At 41.5% G+C, this 20,950-nt stretch overlaps 2 protein-coding genes across 2 annotated transcripts in view; one reads left to right on the top strand and one right to left on the bottom strand.

Annotated features, from left to right (window-relative positions):
• m (miniature) overlaps positions 1-2,960 on the top strand; it is a 107,412-nt gene extending 104,452 nt beyond the window's left edge. Inside the window, exon 8 of the mRNA XM_043415230.1 lies at positions 72-2,960. Coding sequence (XP_043271165.1) covers positions 72-626 — 555 coding nt within the window. The 3' untranslated portion in view covers positions 627-2,960. The remainder of the gene's footprint in view (positions 1-71) is intronic.
• A 259-nt stretch (positions 2,961-3,219) lies between these two features.
• Positions 3,220-20,638, bottom strand: dy (dusky). Its single transcript, XM_043411500.1, has 3 exons — positions 20,485-20,638; positions 12,212-12,299; positions 3,220-7,008 (listed from the first exon to the last, which is right to left on the bottom strand). Exons 2-3 carry the CDS (start codon positions 12,254-12,256, stop codon positions 5,230-5,232), a joined length of 1,824 nt encoding a protein of 607 aa, XP_043267435.1. The 5' UTR covers positions 12,257-12,299; positions 20,485-20,638; the 3' UTR covers positions 3,220-5,229.
• Positions 20,639-20,950: the final 312 nt, after the last annotated feature.

The raw sequence follows: 20,950 nt of genomic DNA, 5'->3' as shown, positions 1-20,950 counted from the left end.
AGCTTTTGATTAAAAACATATACAGAAATTGGAGAATCGATGATTAACCGTTGGTAATTTGAAATTTTTAGCAGGAACCACCGAGAGTCACGAGATACGAGAGCGAAGAGCAATTCCCCCACGGGCCTCGTAATCTGGAGGAGGACGTAACTGGAACGCCCTCGTTATCGGGTTCGCGGCGAAGGAAACGTTCGATGATAATATCCGACCGTAAAGTGCGTAGCGCGGATGTTGGAGTTAGTGGGATATACGAGGTCATATCGGAGGCCGATTTGGCTTTCAGTCCGGACAGTCACGCGGAGGCGGTTACAGTTTTCCAGGGTAGGATACGGGAGGAGGTCGTTTACGGTATTTGTTTGCCGATGCCAGGTTTCAGTGCTCTCTTCATAGTCGTTGCACTTTCGGCAGTTGTTTCGGCCCTCGTTGCGGGCGCGATGTTGCATCGATTACAAACGCAGCGAGAGGTCGCGACGACCAATAGAAAAAATGGTACGGTACCGGTAGCCGGTGTTAACGGTTGGTTGCCTTACGGCTTGTTGCGCGTACGTTGTCCCGACAGACCACAACAACGGCTCCAAAAGCAGGAACAGGAAGTCGTTGATGCGAGTCCGGTTGAGCGAGGCTGAGATGCCGATCACCCGTAAGATAACGCGTTAAGAATGTCTACATGAACAACCCCGCCGGCGACTTGTCCTAATGGAAATACAGTAACTTCTAGTTATCCTCTCGCTCTATTCTTTTATTTTCCTCTTTTATTCGCGACTCCAATTATCCACGCAGCATTGTAAAAATTTGAGTCCGGAGGATAACGAGAAATTGCTGTATTCGTCACGCGCAATATGCGTTGTGCGATCATGTTTCGCGACTTGAGTGTTATCTGGGTCAGTGGAAATGTGTCGAATTATCTTCGTCGATGATTCACGAGCGTTGTACTCGGCCATTGTTTCGTAGCCGGAAGAGGCCGCGGCTCTATTCGAATTGTCAATTTTTCGTTGCACCATCTGATGGAGCATCTCAAAAATAATATAAAAATTGTTAACCAAACGACGGACTCCGCCGAACCCGTGCGGTTTCATATCCAATGGCGTGACTCAAACGAGCGGTTACTCAAACATGAAAAGCCGTGCGAAGGTCATTGGACATACACGGAGCAGTTACCCCAGTGGTCGTTGAACCCAAAACGATTGTACGCCAAGTTATTGAACTAGCAAAAATTATATGACGCGTCACTTAACACAAGATAGTCTAATAACCGGTTGCTTAACGGATATCCATCAGCGTATCATTGCCAGCGCGAAATTGACTGTCAGAGCCATGAAACGATAGTGACCGTAATTTTAGAGTGGAATTACTGCTCGTGTCGACAGGAGTATTAGAAAAACTTAAAAAAAATGGAGAAAAAGACGATTAGATAAAGTGACAGGCATTCGGTCATTCATTCTTCGCGTTATCTTGCAACAGTGGTCACAACTCAGTGTGGTGAACTTACCATGAGATGACCCACGATCGGACGAAAAATTTTGAAAACGACAATTCTTGCAACGCGCCAAATACCGTGAGAGAGAGACACATAGTGCAATACCCTGTACAAAGTACCGTAAGTGCGTTTGTAGAAGCAAAATACCGTGGAGTTTCCATTATTTTCTGTTACTCCCTTTCTTTCTCGTTTCGTTTTATAATACAGCCTTAATCGCACGCGTACCTTATTTTTGATAGATGAAAATTCTCAAAAATTTCAATGAACCGGTACAATGAAAGTGAGTGCAAAAATAATTAGAGAAACTAATGAAAATGGAGATTTGAACCTCAAGCCACTCCCAGGAGAAGGTCAGGTACTTTGTATTATTAAGAATATTATTAACTTTATCGATATTATTATTATTATTATTATTATATATTATAATATTGTTATTACTATTTAATGTCACCGATACGTGTCAGAGGGCTGAGCCAGAATTCAGAACTCATTATTATTATTATTATTATCATTATTATTATTATTATTATTATTATTATTATTATTATTATTATGATTATTATTATTATTATTATTATTATTATTATTATCAATTATATTTTATTACGATTAATTATCATACCAATATTGTAATAATTATTATTACTATTTCATTCGGGCAGACGTGGTACAGTAGACGTAATGTTAGGCCTTCCTCAATCCCTGTTGAGTTAGTATTCAACACGAAGGAAAAAAAGCGATAAGCTCGTTTACCTGCCACTCCTACCCGATGTACGTAAGTTCTATTAGGGCTATTATTAAAGTTATTAATCGTTCACGATACATAATTGCGTATGTGGAACGGTGGTGTTCGGTCCATTACTGCTATGGATTGGACCTCATGATTATTTGAATACCAACAATAGAAGAGTACGACTACAAACCTTGTAATATCAATTTTGAGAAACTTACCTGTATGGTAAAAATGAATGATATCCGGTTAGTTTCAAGATATTATGTAATGTTTTAGTATTAAAAATTCGTCAACGATCGCGAAGAGCGATAAAATTTTCTTTCCTTCCCACATCGACGCAATGCCTTTGCATACACTCTGTTTCTTTCGTTATTCATGAAAATAAAATCGAAGTTCAATTTATCGTTAGGTACATCGGTAATAAACGTAAAAAATGAGGATGGTTTTATTTTGTCTATTCGCAATGGGAGTCTTCATGGTTCTATTTCATCATAAAAATTTCCTTGAACTTTCATTCTTACTTGATTCGTAGATCCATTAGGCAATAATAGTTGTAATAATATATTTCACCTCATGTTGATCCATACATTTTCGATCGTTAGGCTTGTCCGATGGTACTCAACACGTTTTGCTATGCTTATCGCTAATAGCGAGAAACAATTCCATTCTTTTCAGTTTGATATCGTTTATTGTATATTTTATGTATCTATGTGGAATGTTATAATAAAAATTCGATTCAAGCGATCCTGAGAGAACGAAAAGTACGAATTTCATTGTAAAGGTACGTTCTTGATTCTCGTTTTGATTCTTTTTGGTAACCATTTGCGGCTTGAGTTGTTTGGACAATTTATAATTCGAGTCTACTCAATTTTACTTTTCTGGTCGTTTGAAAAACTTTTCACCAACTTATAGTTGTATCACATTAAACTTTTGTTCGCACGAAAATTTTCTTCGAAACTTATTACTAAATTATAAAAAAAGTTATATTTTGGGGAAAAAGAAGAACAGATTTTATAAAAATGAGTATTTATTCACATAATTAAACAATTGATAACAAAATTTGCCAAAATGCCATTTCGCTAACTTTTTCTTTTCCCCCTACATTTTTCAATATGATTAACACGTCGTTGATTCTTGAAAATCAATTCGTCATAATTATTGAATGATTGCAATTTTTGTTTCCCAAGCTATTCTAGATGTGCATCTCTCGTTGATCGTTTAACGTTCTGAGGTTTCATGATTTTCAAAACGAAACGAAATTCTATCCTAAATTACGCATCAACGAACGAGGGCCTCTGGACTTTCCGCATTATTCGTGCACGAACAACGTAAATGAGCAATCATAATTGTTATACGACAAAAGTAAATAGTTTACTGATCTAATTAACAAGTTTACTCACTGTACCTGTGGCAAGCGTTGTCGCATTTACTCGAGAACGTTGATAACAATGCGACAATAAAATGAACACAATCTCTCGGTGCACCATAATTCATTTCAAACATAAAGGAAATTGATCAATAATTTTCCTAATTACTTTTTAATCATTTATTCATTGTTTATTCTTAAAATAATTTCGTGTATGAGCACAAGTATAACAATATTGACTAAAATAAATATTTCATATATATAATTAAATATTGACATTTGTCATAACGGACGCGTGCCTCAAATCGCTCATCGAATCTTTATCTTATTGGAAAATGGCCTCACGCACTATTTGTACAATATTAATGAATTGTGATGATAAAAGGCAGATGTGATTGCGGAAATTCGGAGAAATCTCATTGGATTCGCTCCGTTTTATAACTGTGAAAATTAAATTTCGTATCCCTATGAGCACTAAAAAAATCACCAACCGAAAACCCAAATGATTATTCTTCTGACAATGCATTTTCTTCAAACAATAATTTTTTTGTTCCCATGACTCGTAAATACCGAAATATGAATATAAATAAATAAATAAGTAAATACGTTTGATCGTTTCATGAATGAATAATATTTGCGAAAAATCATGAGACGAAAAAAAATCATTATCGAAAAACGAATGTTGGAAGAATAATCGAATAATACTTTAAATAAACAGTTTATCGAGCCTATTTTCCATCCATTCGTACACTCCAATCGTACGTGTGCGTATATGTTTAGCGCATAAAAAATATGAAGAATTTTTTCTTTGACTAAATAATCCGCCGTTGCCTCGATGCCATACGTGCCTGAATTAAAATATTTTATTGGCTACTCACGCACGACACGGATCAGGGAAAAGAACGTCTCTACGACCATCAAGCACGAATCCATCTATAGTGGAGGATCTCGTTATCGTGGTCTTTAAACTGTACATCACGACCTCGCTGAGTCCAATAAACGGAATACGGAGCTGGGTTTTGTTCACACACGTCACAATACATATAAATGGAATCGTGCTTACGGTTATAATCGATATAGCCTCTTCTCTCCACCGAAGAGGTCACAGACACGATGGTCACAGTGAACAGTGCTGTGCGGAGGAAACTCGAACCGGGCATTACCGGACTCGCTCGTTTTTGGGTATCGCCCTGTATAATTCGAATTTATGGACGATCCGCAAAATCGTGATACCAGGACAACAAAGTCACAATGGAAATAAATTATGTTCGAAGAATATGTAGATTCGGATTGAAAATAATTGTTGAATGTTCTTGACTCGATTAATCGAGTGCCCATCGAAAGGAATCGAACATGAAATATAAACGACTGTGATAGTTAACGTTTGACAAAAAAAGATTTTTTCCCCAATCACATTCTTTTCGAATCACAACTTCGAAGCATCTTCATTTGCAGATGGACCCTGATCTCAAATACATTCCCAGCAAAAAAATCATTCAGCCTGGCAAGAAAATGTCTACGTTCTCGAACATACTTTATTTCCATGGGAAGGTAATCCTAAAATTGTTTAAACCGAAACGATCAGCTGTTCGAGGAGAAAGACTCTCGCTCTAATGAATTTATTTCCTGTGATTAAAAATAAACTAAAGTAAATTACGAATAGAAGCAGGTCTTGGGAGCTTTTTTCAGTCCACCCTGACTACTGCTGTAGGTAACGCCGACGTTGCATTTTTTCGATTTCCCGAATGGTCTGAGTCTTATGCAAAGATATGTCGATAGTATGCAAGAGGCTAAAAGTACAGCTAGAAGAATGATAAGTGTGACCGCAAATCCAGGTGTCGTCATGCATATAAGACTCGAATTGGCGGTGGAATCTTTGATGGGGAATACCATAGTCGAGCTTGGTGCCTCGTTGTTCGATTCGTCGATAGCGAAGGTCAGATCACCGGTGGAAACGACTCTGATTATTCTATCAACACCGACGTTCTTGAGTGACGTCGGGCTCGGGATTTCTCGAGATTTTCGTCGTCTTTCATCGCGCGGTCGTCCAGCAGCAGCTTGAAGATAAGCTTCGAGTGGCAGCGGCGGCGGAAGACCGTAGCCAACATCAGCAGGATGAATATTCGTTTGATGATGTTCCAGGAGGCCGGACTGTTGATCGAGCAGCGGACCAGACTCGGAGCATTGTTCGGGGCAATGATACCTGCATATCTGTATGGTGCATTGGAAATGAACTTCCATTGAATCGGGGAATTTGAATGCTTGGAAGTGCGCATAAGACAATACGGAGGCGCTGGCGCCGAAGTTTTTGATTTTGGTGAAACGGGACATGAGCTTGGGCCTGGTGATGCAACCTTTTTGATCGACCAGCTGGATCGGTGCCCTTTTGCCATCGTGAGCCATACAATTTCGAACCAGCATGTCGAACTTGGAGTCGTCGTCTTTGATGGCAAGTACCATCGTCATGGTCTGTCCGATTTTCACCAGTCCTGAGACTTCCGAAGCCCAAGGACCTTTACCAACTTGAATCTGCATCCAGCAGCCAACATTATCACCAGCAAAGTCCGCCCTCACAACGTCCAGCATGTCGACGGGGAACGGACGGAAAGTGACTGATTTTTCGTACAGATCGTGCCAAGTACAACGCAATTTGCGCGCCTGATCCCACACCTCTTGGACCTGCGGATCGTACTGCACTACGATGATGTTCTCGAAGTAAGTACCCGAACCGGACTCGGCACCGTAACCGTAAAGACCGTTCTCCGTATTGCCAGCTGTTCCGCAAGCGTGAATGCTTATCTCGAAGTTGACCGATGTTCGTCCAAGGCCAGCTGGTAAATGAACGCAGTTGATGTTGCTGTAATGACCTTTCGAAAAAACGATGCCGTAGAAAGGCTTGTCAAAGCCGAGATATACTTTCATCAAACTCTTCTCGCACTTAACGTCGAGTGATATGATTTTTGGCATGTCCGGTGTGCTCGCAGGCCACGTATCGCCGGAACTACTTATTCCGCTGCCGGTGCTGAACACTTTATCCATTGCTTCGGTCTGAGGTTTCTGAGGCAAAGGAGGTGGTGGACCGTGATACGCAACGTTGTGATGCGGTCGTGTATGCGCTAACCCGAGATTTCCTCGTCCCGGTGGCAACGAGTGTGAATGACCCCGAAGGGCACCCTTGTACTGGCCACTTCCTCCTTGCACGCTGCCAACTCCTCCGGCATTTCCGCCTCCTCCGCCACCGCCGCCGCCTCCTCCGCCTCCGCTGCCACCGGCGGATGTTCCAACACTATTTTCCTTCTCGTTGAGGGACTCGAGTGCCAGCTGATCCGAACCACCGATCTCCCCATCCTGACGATTCAAGCCGGTATTGTCGTTTCGATTCTCGTCGCCTGGGATCGCCTCTACTACTTCGACATCTTCTGATCGAGCCAGCTGTAACATTCGAAAATCAAGTTTAAACATTGCTCGCGATTACAGACACCTTTGAATTTCGGGAACGACTTATTTATCAAAGTCTCAACGGCGCAACCGCAATAACGTGCTTTATAAATCGAGAAAACGACCAACTCGTACAACGAACGACGCGAAACCTCAGGAACGAATTTTGAATCGAGATCAGTTCTCAAGGGGGAGACGTCCCGGTAGAATGAGAAATCCGATTGTAACCATTGGTGCAGGTCAAACAATCCCTTATTTCCCAGTTCGATGAAACTTCAATTATTATTCCGATACGAAAGACCTTTCGGATCCACAAATCCATCGCGGTTCTCAACTCGAACGTGACACAGTTCGAAGTTCGTATACAAAGTTACATAGAAAACTTGGATCAGCCGGTATGACAAGATAATCGAAATGATACTGCAAATTTCTCGTTCACGTTTGCGCGTCTTCGTCCGCGATATTGCGGAAGTGGCGGAGGGAGATCGAACCCGGGGAGGGGGGCTGCACTCTAGACCAAGGGAGAAACTTGTCTCGGGAATACGCTATTCCGCGAATAATGGGACGAGACGACGAGACGACGAGAACGAAGACGAAATAAGATCATTGACGATGTCTGGTTGACTTACGAGGAAGGGGCTCATGGCACGAGAGAGAGAGAGAGAGAGAGAGAGAGAGAGAGAGAGAGAAAGAGGGGGGAGAAAAGAAGGAGGGAGGGAATAAAAACTGGGAGAATCGCGCTGGCTCCCAGCAGAGCCGCCGACAATTGCGTCACGCGTGACCCTCGGGCATAACGGGCCACCCGGTGTCTTTAGCCGCGGGTCAATCGGACAGCGTTTCTCACAGATCTCAAGCTCGCGCTCACCTCGATCTATATGCCTGTGTATATATGCACGCGGCATTATACACGAGTACACAAACTGAGCCGCTCCAACCGACATTGACTCCCTTCCACTCTCTGATATTGGCGTTTGTACAAACGCGTGCATACATCCCGGACACGTTCTTCGGTAGTCGGGAGGTCGTAACGTTGCATCTTCCATAATTCGTCGAAAGCTCTCCTGTTTGCCCACACACCGCGTGTAATCTCGCCTCCCTCTTATCCTCTTTCGAACGCGTATAACGCTCTCTCGGCGTTCGCCTCTTTCGTTGCCTCTTCTTTTTTCGATTATTATAGCATCAAAAAGGCCAACTGGCGGGAGAGGAAATATCGCCGCAAAGTTAGACGGGTTATGTGTGTTTTCGTTGTTTTTTAAACCCTCCCTACCGAGCTATCGCTCGTTCTCATTTCCGTTGAACTTAAAAACCGCCGCTGGTTTCATGAAAAGCAAGGATATTCAAATTCGATGCGCTAACTTGCTTGAGATTCCAAGGACCATATGTTTCATTAGCTTCGATACGACAAGCATGATCCTAATTTTGTCAAGGAGCAACGGAAATTGCGCTCGTCGCATTTGTAAGCTTCTCTCCAGTCAAGATGGGCATCGACACCGCCGAGGTCAAATCTCCATTTACAATGAAAATTCTCCGACAAGAGCCTGGCCGATTTTCCTGTCGAACGGGATCAAGCGTGTATGTACTTCCACGCCGATCAACGAATCTGTACGTACAGTAGTGATACGGATTCGCGTTGTAATGTGGACTCGTGTTGCGGGGCCGGTTCCTTCGACCTCGAGCCAAATAAGCCAGTTTAATACAGCGCTCCCGCTAGCATCCTCTCCCGCAAAATAAACGATTCCTCACGATCGAGCGTCTCCTGTGTACGAGTCGACGTGTGCTCGTGGCTACGCGGACCCCCGGATCCTCCGGCGGTCGCGGCGACTTACGAAAGAGAGGGCTGCACCACTTTTTATTCCACATTGGGGGATACGAGCGTGTAGATAAACGGACAAAGCTAGCGGGTTATTGGGCGATCTCGATCGATATACCTGTTTCACGAGGATGTGACCTCGTAACCCGGCAACGAAAATCGGCTTAAACTAAATCGACAACGGTATCCCGTCGCTCTCTGTATATTCTACTTTTACCGAATGTAAAACGCGACGCATATTAATTGCCAAATATCGTATTTAATGTGGATTAAATATTCTTTGTGTGCCGCTAATTGCCACTTTTTCCATTCAAACGCCGACTCTAGAGATGGAAACGACAGGCACGCAGAGTTTCGGCAGGAAATAAGCCGCTCAAAGCTTGCGCAGAAAAAATGTCACGAAAACAAAGCGACCGGATGAACATTGCGAGGGAAAATAATATCCAGGGCTCCGTCTAGAGGCCTCGATGTACCAAAAGTCATTGAGGGCATCAAAGTTATTCAAAGAATGACGTTCATGAACAATGAGTTTATCTTTTTATATAATACTTTGTGTCAAAACGCTGCCGAGTCTCGAGACATTATTGACTCATGCCCAACCTGCTCGACGAACGAAGCTCGACGTTGAGCCATGGGGATTGATCATGCAAATGAAATAAAAAATGTTGAGCTAACCACTGTGAAGTTACAGAGACGAAAACACGTAACTCTGAGTTAGCCTAACGCGCAGTGAGACAGTGATTTGTCGTAATGTCCATATAGTCCCGCAAACGCCATCTTTAGAGTGCATATCGTAACTTCACCTTAAAGCGAGGAACCCCAAGACCCCGTACGTATATATCGGCAAAAGGTGTGGCCTCGTGACCTCCCCGGGACACCTGAGAAGAGACGAGGTCGAGGACGAGCACGAGGAGAGAAATGAGGATATATCCCGTTCCTACTTTTTGTTTTTATCTCACCGACAGTGAATTTTCGACTGGCGCGGGTTCCCATCCAACCAAATGAAAAATAAAGAGGAAGATCGAGTGTGCTCGTATACACCGAATGAATATGTAGGATGCAAAATAGGCAGAGAGAAAGGGGCAAACCGGTCAGGACTTCCTGCTGATACGAACGTTAACTTAATTGTTCGAGTTCATGTGATGTATATTACTCGGATATTCGAGCAAGCACATGAGAATTTTTCACACGTTTAACGCACATGCTCCACGTTTATTATCCGCGAGCAACGCTTTTCAACGTTTAAAAAAACGTATAAATTATTATTATTATTCAGCGCGTTCCGATTCACGATCACGTTGGACGAACGAGAGCACCATAATGGCCGAATGCCGAAAAATAAAAAACTTATTTGTCCCCAAACAGAATCGAATATTTTTCCGAAACCAAAGTCGTGTATCGAAAAATGCTTTTTCATCGAGCAATTAAAAAAACGAAGAAAAAAAATGCATCATCTCAAAACAGTTGATAAAATTCGTCTTCTTCTCATACTTTTATCGTGTTTTGGTCCATGTAGCCTGTTCCATTCGAAGGTTCAACGCGCTCGTTCAACCTCCCGACAAACTATCCGATTCACATCGAAACGTATGATGTATAAATAGATATGAGGAACAGGTCGCAAGATCGAATGCCGCGAAGATCGTAACGCGCACGCGCTCGCGCGTCTGAAACGTGGCTGAACGCACGAACGCACCATTTCGAGGCATCTCATGCGGTGCTCGCGTCCGTCGCCCTTAGCTCTGGGTCAGGGCACTGGGTAACGGCATTAAACGCGCCGCGCGGGCGAAAGAGCATTTGCGCGTTTCCCGGTGCGCCCGTCGCGTTTCTTGAGCTTCGATATCTGGGTTATAATGTTGTAATTACCGGTCGAGTTTTGCTCGTCGGTTTGCACGAGCGAGGGCGATCAATCTATACGCGCATTCGCGGTCGTCATCCTCTTCACCGAATTCTGCACCGAAAAAAGGGAGAGACGGAGAGAAAAAGAGAGCGCTCGGCGAGGGGGGAGGGAAGGGAGAAGGGAAACGGAGAGGTAGGAAATAAGGGAGGGGTGGACAGAGATCGATCGAAAGGAGAGATCGATGAATTATTCGCGGTCTTCCTTAACTCCAAGAGTCAATCGCTTCTGGGCGGTCTCTTGTACAACTCGACGGAGAAAGAGCAGCCAACGAGAGGCAACGAGCGGTGAGAAATCAATCTGGTTTTCGGAGCACGATCCACCCGGGCCCTTTGAGCTTTTACATGCATTTTATTATTCCCATGATCCGATTTCGGACGAAACGTTCTTTAACGCCGCGCTCCACATGTACTCTGTATGATTATAGCGGTACGCGCCGTGTTAAATCGTTAAAGGGTTACTTCCCCTTCCCGGTATTATATACCGAAGTATGCCTTGTTCATTTTATTTTCAGGTCAATTATAATCGACTCAATTTTTCGTCGGAATTCTCATTTCACGTATATCAAGTCCTCGACACCCTTCCTTACGTTTTACTCGAATTCTATTCTCTCGCTACCCCCATGAAAATAATTTATATATTTAAAATATATGTACTATTGTACGAAAAGTATATTCCGCATATATAAAAAATATATTTTTTTTAACCTTCATACACACAAATATATCAATCATGTATTTATTTTGTCGATGATTTCTATGATTTTTAGATAACGTTAAGACGTTAACAAGTCAACTTAAACTAGCATGTAAACATCAAAAATATAGATTTTTCCATACAGTAATCATACATATTTGGCATATGATAAATATATGTTTGGTGTGTGCAATGAAAGTGTCATTTCAATACAAAAAAATGTAAAGAGGAGTGTCAGTGCCGACTGACTCTGCCGAGTCTCTTGATATTTCATATAAAAAAAAAAAACATATTTCCGATCGACTGTTATAGTATTTTTTATGTGAGAAATATTCATTCAAAATTGAAAAAAAAATGTATTTTACTTTTATCAAAAATGTATGTTCAATATTTAAAAAAATGAATCGTTAATGACAGCACAATACATGATTAAAATATACTGACATCGACAAAATCATTGATAAAAAAAATAATTCATATATTTGTGTGTACGAAAGTTTAAAAAATATATTTTCATATGAGAACTATACTTTTCATACAATACTACATATATTTTAAATATAAATTCTTTCCATGAGGCTAATCTTTAACGTTTATCGAGAAATACAATGTGAACACTATATAATAAATTTGCAGAATTTATTATTTTCATTGCTCATTCCAATAATGAACAAATGAAAATCGATCGTCTCGTGGCTCAACTGCAGTATTTTCCTTTAACTCGAATATTCGACTACGAAAGAAATGATTGAATGCTGCACGTATAAATCACAATAACTCATAATTCGAATACTTACCCCCTGAAGTAGGAGACAGGCTAGGATGACAATGCGTAACCGCATACCGCGTCCCCGTCCACGGTGAGGCAATCGAGTAACTGGCACTCTGAAACACATTCAATTAAACGCTTATCAGATCGTGAATTCTGCATCGAATTTCGATGCATTATTCGCTAGTCGCGTGACACGAATCTCGTGGCCTCGATTTTTATTAATTTATCAAAATTCCAATGATTCAAACGCAGGGGACAAAAATTATTTTTCCATTCATCCATTCCTCGCTCACCGTGCTGATTTTCACCTTCGAAAAAAGGAGCAACCACATCACTCAAATAATATACTTCCGGATACTTATCATTCGTAATTAATAAACAGTCTACTCCAGCGATAAAAATTATTTTCCCATCATCACAGTCATTCCAAATTCACTCGTACATCGCATCGCTCCTTTACGACAGCGATTGATTTAAAAAATCGTGCCATTCTGTGATAAGTATATGCACGCGAGCGATTCTCAAAGCCTACAATAACTCTCATACGGTAAAGAAAACGAGAATCAAAGATGAGCTCGGTGAAATGGAGAGAGAGAGCGTGCTCGAGAAAGAGAGAGGAAACCACTCTCCTCGTCGCATTTTCTGCTTGCACTCTAATTACGTATCCCGCGAGCTCGAGTAGTTCGAGAGAGTGCGGCTGAGCCTTGCCATCGAGAATTTTGCCGCGCGCACGTGGTCATTATTATGTATATACCTCAAGATCGACATCACTACCGCTCTTACTCGCCTTATTTGCCGTAATTCCTCTTTTATCTCATCCCAACATCGAATCACATTATAACAAGATTTCATTGAGAAATTTTCATCTGAGAAATACAAAATAAAAATTTCTTCAACAAAACCAAACACACACGAATAGAACCCAATTTTTTTGATTTTTTACATACTTCGTTCAAAGTCGGAAGCTTCTGATTTCAAAGATCATCAAAATAAAATCGATCCAGTGTTTCCAGAAACATTTTAATCTGCATTGAAGTATTTGCTCAAAAATTTAGACGTAAGATCATTTTTAAATGCCAAAAAACTTTGAGTTTTCTAATCCCATAAATAAAAAAACTTTTTGTTTTTACTTATTTTTATTCACATTCTCGAAACACTCGAGGTCAATATCGAAGAGTAGGTCAAGTTAGCTGACGCATCTCCGACGCAGCGGTATTCGAAAGAATGCACGTTCATGGTTTGTTGACGTATTTTTGTGTCGGATATTCACATACGATTTTCGGGTACACTCGGGTCCACTCAAATGTCATTTGGATGGATAGTTAGAATACGAGGATCGCACGATTAGCGGTCGATTAGCGATACAGTGATAAAATATATGACGCCCAGTTAAACTCGCATCGCCGTAAAGTAGCTTGTTTGATCGCTAGTTATCGGCGAACCCGCCCATCGTTCAAGCCGTGCACGTTTTCTCATCTCGTCCTAAATTCCGCGTGAGTCTGTGTCCCCGAGGCCATCGGGTCCCCGTTATATTTTTCGATAGCACAGTCCCTCGTCGGTGCTGGACCTCACGAGAATCGTGATAAAAACCATCGGGAGATAACAAGATATGAATTAATTTATTTTCGTTTCACGATAGATTGCTGAAGGTATCACTTGTTGATGAAAAATATTGAAGATGCTTGGAATACTTGGCACTTACTTTTCACTTCGATAACAAAACTTTATTACGGAAAACTTTTCTAAACTGATTGCAAATGACGCTATTGAATTCGTCTGATAAATGAGATTGTTTACGATCGTCTTGGAGAATGAAATTTTTGTCGCGCGCTCTTTTTACGAGACTCTCATTTCCGGATCTTTGAGGTCACGCTCATTCGTCCAAAGCACCAACCTGAGGACAAGCTTTTTGAATCATCGATTATTGAGACTGCGGAATACGTACTCCCGTGATGGTGCACTTGACAAAAACCGTTTTTTTTTTTAGATTCGTTCAAAATTCAAGTAAATCGAGGGGCCCCCAATAAAATTCAAGGTCAAGATTCGTAGGCCTTTATATAATGGGATACCGAGCGCAAACACGCTTCCTCGTGGGCCCGGACGTGTGAACAACTTGGAATTTTTATGAACCGGACAGGAAAGGAACCGAATGATCGGAACCTTTTTGACCAGAGTTTTCAACTTTTTCTCAGAGGTTTAAAATTGCTCAGAAAAAGAGATTTATCATGCTTTTTTCTTTTCGAAAAAACAAGTTTTTTTTTCATATTCGTTTTCGTCGTTAACAAAGTACCATTATTACAGTATATTCACAAACTCACTGACGGGGCCGAAAGTGATCGTTATTCGAGGAGCATTCATAAATTCGAGTAGCTATGACTTGTACAAATAAGTTCACCCAGATTCAAAAAAAACAAATGGGAAGCAACAATCGACAGTGAGGTTTGTCAAAAATTCGATTAATTTTTTCATATTAAAGGAGACACCTGAAGAAATTCAGGGAAATAAAATATGTGAATTTCTGAGATCGTACGCTTAACGTGAAACGCTCCAGAAACAACAATTACGAGAGCCTATTTCTGGACTGCTTTCTCACACTGTGCCCAGATTTGGTAACGAGTTCAATGATACTAATGAAATAGTATTTTCAGTAGAAAGTGCGGAAAGCACCGAGTTTACAGCGCATTTTGCAGTCCACGCGGCTGCGGTCTACGCGCAATTGCATGCGTTTCACGATGCTTTTGGTGACGCGCCTGCTTCGCCAATTTGATCTGAGATTCAAAAATCAATTGCAATTATTAGACGTCCGCGGAAGATATTCGCCCGAACAAACAACAATCAGCCGTGGGAGTATCAATTTGTGGACTCGGAAGAGTTTCGTCGTGAACGATAAATATGAAAGAAGCGAAGAAACCGTACAAGGAAATAAACAGCGTCGAATAAATAAATCATAAATAATTCAAACAACGTCGGAAGACGGAAAGAGCGATGAGGGGAGTGGAGAAAGAAAGAGAGAGAAAACAATTTTGCGCACGGTGAGTTTGGGATCGCTTCTTGATTATCGAGCTCTTCGGATCTTCACTCTGCCCCCCTCAGCTGTCCCAAATTCCAGAGACGAGTGTGTTCGCTCGTGAGAGCGCGTCTTTCGCGTTCGCTTACTTTTGCCCATTGCCGTTATTTTCGAGCGCCAGACTTTAGCGTAGTTTTAATAAATCACCGCAAAACTTTGCAACGCGGATGATGAAAGATTAATAAAAGAAAAACGAAAACAAACGAATGAAATTCGAGTGCGAATTGGGAGGAAGTCGCGGGAGATTAAAGAACGCGGGAAAGTCAAAAAGGAAAGAATCAATGACGGAGATGAAAAACGTCAGGAGAGCTGACGAGCTGAATAGAAAGGTGTGAATGACAGAAGCGAGGCAAAGAAAAAATACGATAAAATAAACGACAATGAGGTAAAAAACAAGACTACCAAGTCCTTGAAGAGCTAACGCAAGGAATGAAGAACAAGAAGAAATTGAGATGAAAGAGATTCGCGAATATAAACCAACGTAATGGATATACTCGTCGTTTTATTCCACCGTATTCGATCAATGGAAATAGGGACGCGCGAAGTAAACTGCTGGGTAGAAAGAGCAGATGCTCACGTTTCTCCCGATAGTAATATGGCCAATAATGCTTCGTGTTTATCCGTCGGTGTTTAGACAATGCAAAATTCAGGCAAGTAGGCCTCAGAGCCCTCCGGCCAACTCGTATATTTGCTCACACACGAACGAACGTTAGGACAAGCCACGATCACGTGACGACTCTTCTCATCGAGGATGCGCCACTGAAAATGTGTCCTACTAACTAGCATACCCATCCACGCTCCACTCACCAGCCACATATTGTATCACTTTGCCAATCGAGTTCTCTGTATGTATGAGACTTTTTAATACTCTTTTAAGTTTTCTCTTCACAGTCTCGCGCTTCTCATATTACACCGCGAATTTCAATGCCCCGAGTCTTCCGGAACTTATCATCACTTTGGTTTACTTTTGTCTTTTCATACTCGGCACGTTTCTCCCCGAATACATTTCGAACCTCATTTTTACACGAGCCCACTTCACGGATCATACTCATATGCGAGTGTTCATCTAATTTATGCTCTCTTTCATTCACTCAAACTCTCGTAACTAACGCTACTCGAAGTATTCATTAGCGTTTTTCAGCACAGGCTATTCTAATTTTTACCAAGTCTTTGAAGATTTCCTTGGTTCGTTAAAACTTTTTCTTTTCGATGTTTCCGTGGCAAAACGTTGCCGCGTTTATCCTCACTTCAATTCTTAGAAAAATTTTTGTCCCGACTACCAGTTTCAGTTTGATTTTTTCAACGATCCATTCATTTGACGATCGATCATCCATTGCATAAAGATCTTTGTTCACTTTCTGGCAATGATACTTTTGCAGTTGCAGAGGATTCTCACCACTTTGGATCAGTAAATATAGAACGAGTCTTAATATTATTCTGTTAATACAAATCTAACAATATCCAACAGCAACGAAACTTTGAAGTTTTCTATAATTAATCATGGAGCTTTAAAGTTAATTTTCCTCCCGTACGTATCTCCAATGGATCATCGATCATCGTAATATTTTTAAGTAAAAAAAAGGACGTTGCGAGTCGTTCTCTGTACATAATCCCTCGTTTATTTTGACGTTTAACTTATGATTATTGATTGAAACAGCAATTTTAACGATTAACTGAGAATTGCCCTGTGGGCTTCGTATTCTCGTCGCGTTTTCTCTCGGTCCCTCTGGCGCACTCTCTCTACTCACGGTCTTCGGTAACTTAAGTTACGGGATCTCGTCTGAGTCGCGTCCTCTTCTCGTTCCTATATAAATCTTGGCTTATTTTCCTCCGCGTTCTCGTACACCCATAAGAGCGTTAAAGCTCGCAGTTTCTCGTGTGCGCTAGCAAGAAATGAGAGAGAAAGAGAAACCGAGTATTTCAAGCGGTTCGTCTGAACGAGCCAACGGGTCATTCCGATAGTAATCCTCGGCGTGTCTCTCGATCGTGGTGCGAACGAGCGAGAAAATGCGATATAAAAAATTAAACATTATTTTGGCCAACCTTTCTCTCGCACTAATTCTTTTCCTCTTTCACTCGAGTTTCTATTTCTTTCTGACTTAAGAAAAGCCCAAGTTTATGTATTTGGATAAATGTACACACACGTATAATTTTAAGGCAGGAGGATCCCAGGGCAGGAAAGCGCCTGGGGCTATCTTATTCTCATCCCACATCGTCAGCAATTCTTTTACCGGCGAGCCATCAACCAGGGAGAAAAACAGAAGCTCAACGCACAGAGCGCAATAAAAGGGGCATCAACGAGAATCGGGTACAACCACGCGAGGGAATGGCTCTTTGCCAAATACATATAACGGTTTTATCAGCTTCGGTCTCAATGGATTCTATATATACTTATATTGGCGGAGCGAGAAGGATAAAAAATCTACATGAAGAGAGAGAAAAAAATGAAACACGTGAAATTCCCACATAATGAAGGCGTATGTGTATGCACCACACACGTGCTCCGCGGTGCTCCGTGGTGCTCCGTGCTCTTACTTATTGGTGACCTGTATGGAAATCAGGGCCAATCCTCCTTCTCCCTGCCACTTTACTTTTTGTTTTTTTTTCTTCTTCTTTTTTTATACTTGTAAATACCTCTGTCCACACAAATCCTCGACACTCCTTGGTGGTCTCGTGCCAATGTTTCGATTTCGAGCAGCACTGAAAATCCAGCTTGGGGCCCCACTCTCTATCCAATTTTTTTTGGACAAACGTCCTGCCTATCGTTTCGGTCCGATCGGTTTTCAACGCCGCTCGACTCATTGCTCCCTTTGTTTTATCGCGAATGCACTTTTTTGTTACTTCTTTTGCTACAAAGGAACGGGGAGAGAGTTGTTGATGCGTTGAACTAAATTATCGATTCGAATGGCCGCTTAATGTTTCAAAATCGATTTGAGATCTTTTAACGATCCAATAATCGGACGAGGAGATCGCTAATAAAATTCTCGGACGAACATTCAATTCAACTTCCGGTTCGTTAATCGTCATCACTGGGCCACAGCCTCGATTCGTGTGGACTGAGAATGAAATTTTTTCCAATTTTTCACCTCAATTAGACGGTTAAAAAATGTACAGAAAGTCCAATATTTGTCTTTAGTTCCAGCATCGGACTGTAATCAGTCTCTCAAGCCTCGAATTGATTTAATATGACAGATAAGTATAACGATCAAGTAATCTCAAGTGTTGGCCTACGCGTCACTTAATCATTGTACGTATCACTTATAACATCCTAATGAAAAGCTACGCTGGTAGCGATGATTGATAAAGGGGCTCGTCAGGATGCGACGCGATAGTGATAATGTAACGATAACATGAAAATATTAACCGGTCGAGAAAGGCGTTAAACCGGCTGCTAAGCACACGCTGCGTGTATCCTGAATGATTTTTCTCGCAGCCACTTCGTGCTCGTCTCGATCGCGTGTGTCATATTTTCATGGGCATAACACACGTGGCAACGCCTCAATCCTCGACATGACACCTGTCACGAGAAATCCTTAATTAAGCGCCTCTCATAAGAATCGATGGATCAATTATTACTGTAAGTTTTACGATTCGCCTTCGTCATATCGTTTCTGAAATTACACAAACACAAAGAAGTTCTCCGATCACCGAATCAGCGTGTGGATCCAAAATGACGAAGTTTAAAAAATATTTCGCTTTCGCCGATATATGATTGACTCTATAATTCGAAATAACGTTTAATGAAAAATCTGTGCCTCCACGTTCAACTCATCGAGTCATATTTTGAAATTTTCGGGATTCAATAAATTCGTAAATTGAAGAAAAATCAAGTAGCAGTACTCTAAGAAAATAATTGAAGTGTTCGAAAAGTGTCTGAGCAAACGATGCTGAGAATTCGTGTGATCTTTTACGTCTATAAGAGTAGGAAAATGTAATTGGTAAGATCGCGTATATACCGATGGCTGCAACGTCAGACAAAACATCTCGTAAACATGTTATTTTAACGAGAAGTTCACCAGACTGCCTGGTTTATTTGCTATATACGTGCATCCTGGCACAGTAAACGGAGGGAACTATACTCTCTCTCGTTTCACATTCTCTCGCTATTGCGGGCTCTTTCGGTTTTGTGCATATTTCTTAGTCGGTGAATAACTTGATCGTAGTACACCGAGGCGTTAATTAAAGCGAGTTGTACGAGTAAGCTACGATAGGACGGTGCAAGAGTATTCGTCGTTGTTATTCACGGTGTGGAGAAACCGTACAGGTGGAAAGACGCGATTCATAAGAATCGGAAAGATTGGAGAAGATTACACAGGATTATTTATGCACGGTGGATTATCACTTATCGATATACAATTTCTCACTCCGTTCAACTACACGGAGAAAACGGATTCGTTTTGTTTAATGAGGAATATATTATTTTTCAAGAATTTTAAAATTATTTAGCCACCGATTACAAGCTGCATAGTATTTTTTGACGACGCTGAAGTTTGCAACGTTGGAGTCCAACGATATGAACGAAAAAAACATTTGCCTTTCACCAATTTTTTATTTCACGAAGTATTGGTGCAGGCTGAAAAACGATGAATTGGAAATTCGACAGAGAACGAAATTGGAGAATTACTGAAATTATTGGAGAGTTTTTTTAGATCATTTCGTTGGGCTCCAACGTTGCAAACTTCAGCGTCATATTTTTTGAATTTTGCTATTTTTCGTCCCTTCAATTCTAAACAGCTTTATGCGGATAGCAAAAAGTGATGCGCGTGAGAGCTATATTTCGTTTTGTTTTCGAGTGTTATTCATCGCGTCGGACTAGCACTTACTGATAAGTGAAAATAAATTGTAAATCGCAAACTTTCACTGTCAGCATAGTAAATTCTATGACAAATACACGAATATACACCGAATACGTGTGACATTTTACCACGCATATAGTTTTTCTCAGGGTTGCTATCTCGATGCAAGTACTTTGAACTTTTTCATCCCGTGGACTCATAACTCAAATGTGGTCGAGTAGTTTTTTCTATTAATTTCGGGCCGAGAGAAAATAAAAATCCGATCGTTGGTCTGAACGTGGGTTAGCATGTTTGTCAGTCCCCGAAAAATTGGCCATTCAATCAGTGCACCAAGGAATAGGCCGAACGTTTGTTTGTCGTCTTAACTATTTTGGAGAAAACGAGATAATCAGGGAGTTAATAATAGTAAATATATGATGCATGATGAAAAATTACCTCGTGCGTATCCAAAGACAATCCCTTAAGGGTAATTCGAAGACGGTAGTTAGTGTCGCGTGGTTTCAGTCCGAGTCGGTGCACAATCACTGAATAGGCACAAGTCACGAGCAGTAAATGCCAAGTAGAAACGTCCTGTCACCGGTCAGACAGTTCTGACAGCAGTGGCAAAGCGGTAGTTCTGTTTGGACAGTAGTTTCGAGTATGATGATGATAAATGGTGGGTAACTCGAGCGTGGAGGAAAAAATGGGCCGTGAAAAGTGACGAAATCGAGTGGGCCTGAGCCGAAAGTCTTTCGCGCCGCGTATGAATAGCACTAGCACAGAGTCTCTCGACCTTTTCGAAGGTCCAACAAAACACTCGCCAAAACGCCTGACGCTTCGACAAACAGTGAGCTCGGATGATGAGAGGATCGGTTAGAAAAGCGACTAAATATACGAGTTTTCTATTTTCTTTAAATCTAAA

This window comes from Venturia canescens, chromosome 1 (genome assembly GCF_019457755.1).
Source record: "Venturia canescens isolate UGA chromosome 1, ASM1945775v1, whole genome shotgun sequence".
In the NCBI taxonomy this organism is placed as follows: domain Eukaryota; kingdom Metazoa; phylum Arthropoda; class Insecta; order Hymenoptera; family Ichneumonidae; genus Venturia; species Venturia canescens.
The sequence above is the reverse complement of the archived record's forward strand: the minus strand, read 5'-3'. Positions and strand labels throughout refer to the sequence as shown.

Bases quoted from the DNA above. Each gene is read 5' to 3' on its own strand.
- dy (XM_043411500.1), bottom strand. From the start codon at position 12,256: ATGCGGTTACGCATTGTCATCCTAGCCTGTCTCCTACTTCAGGGG. The intron at 7,009-12,211 runs GTAAGTATTCGA...CGAATGTTACAG, and splicing joins CCTGTCTCCTACTTCAGGGG to CTGGCTCGATCAGAAGATGT.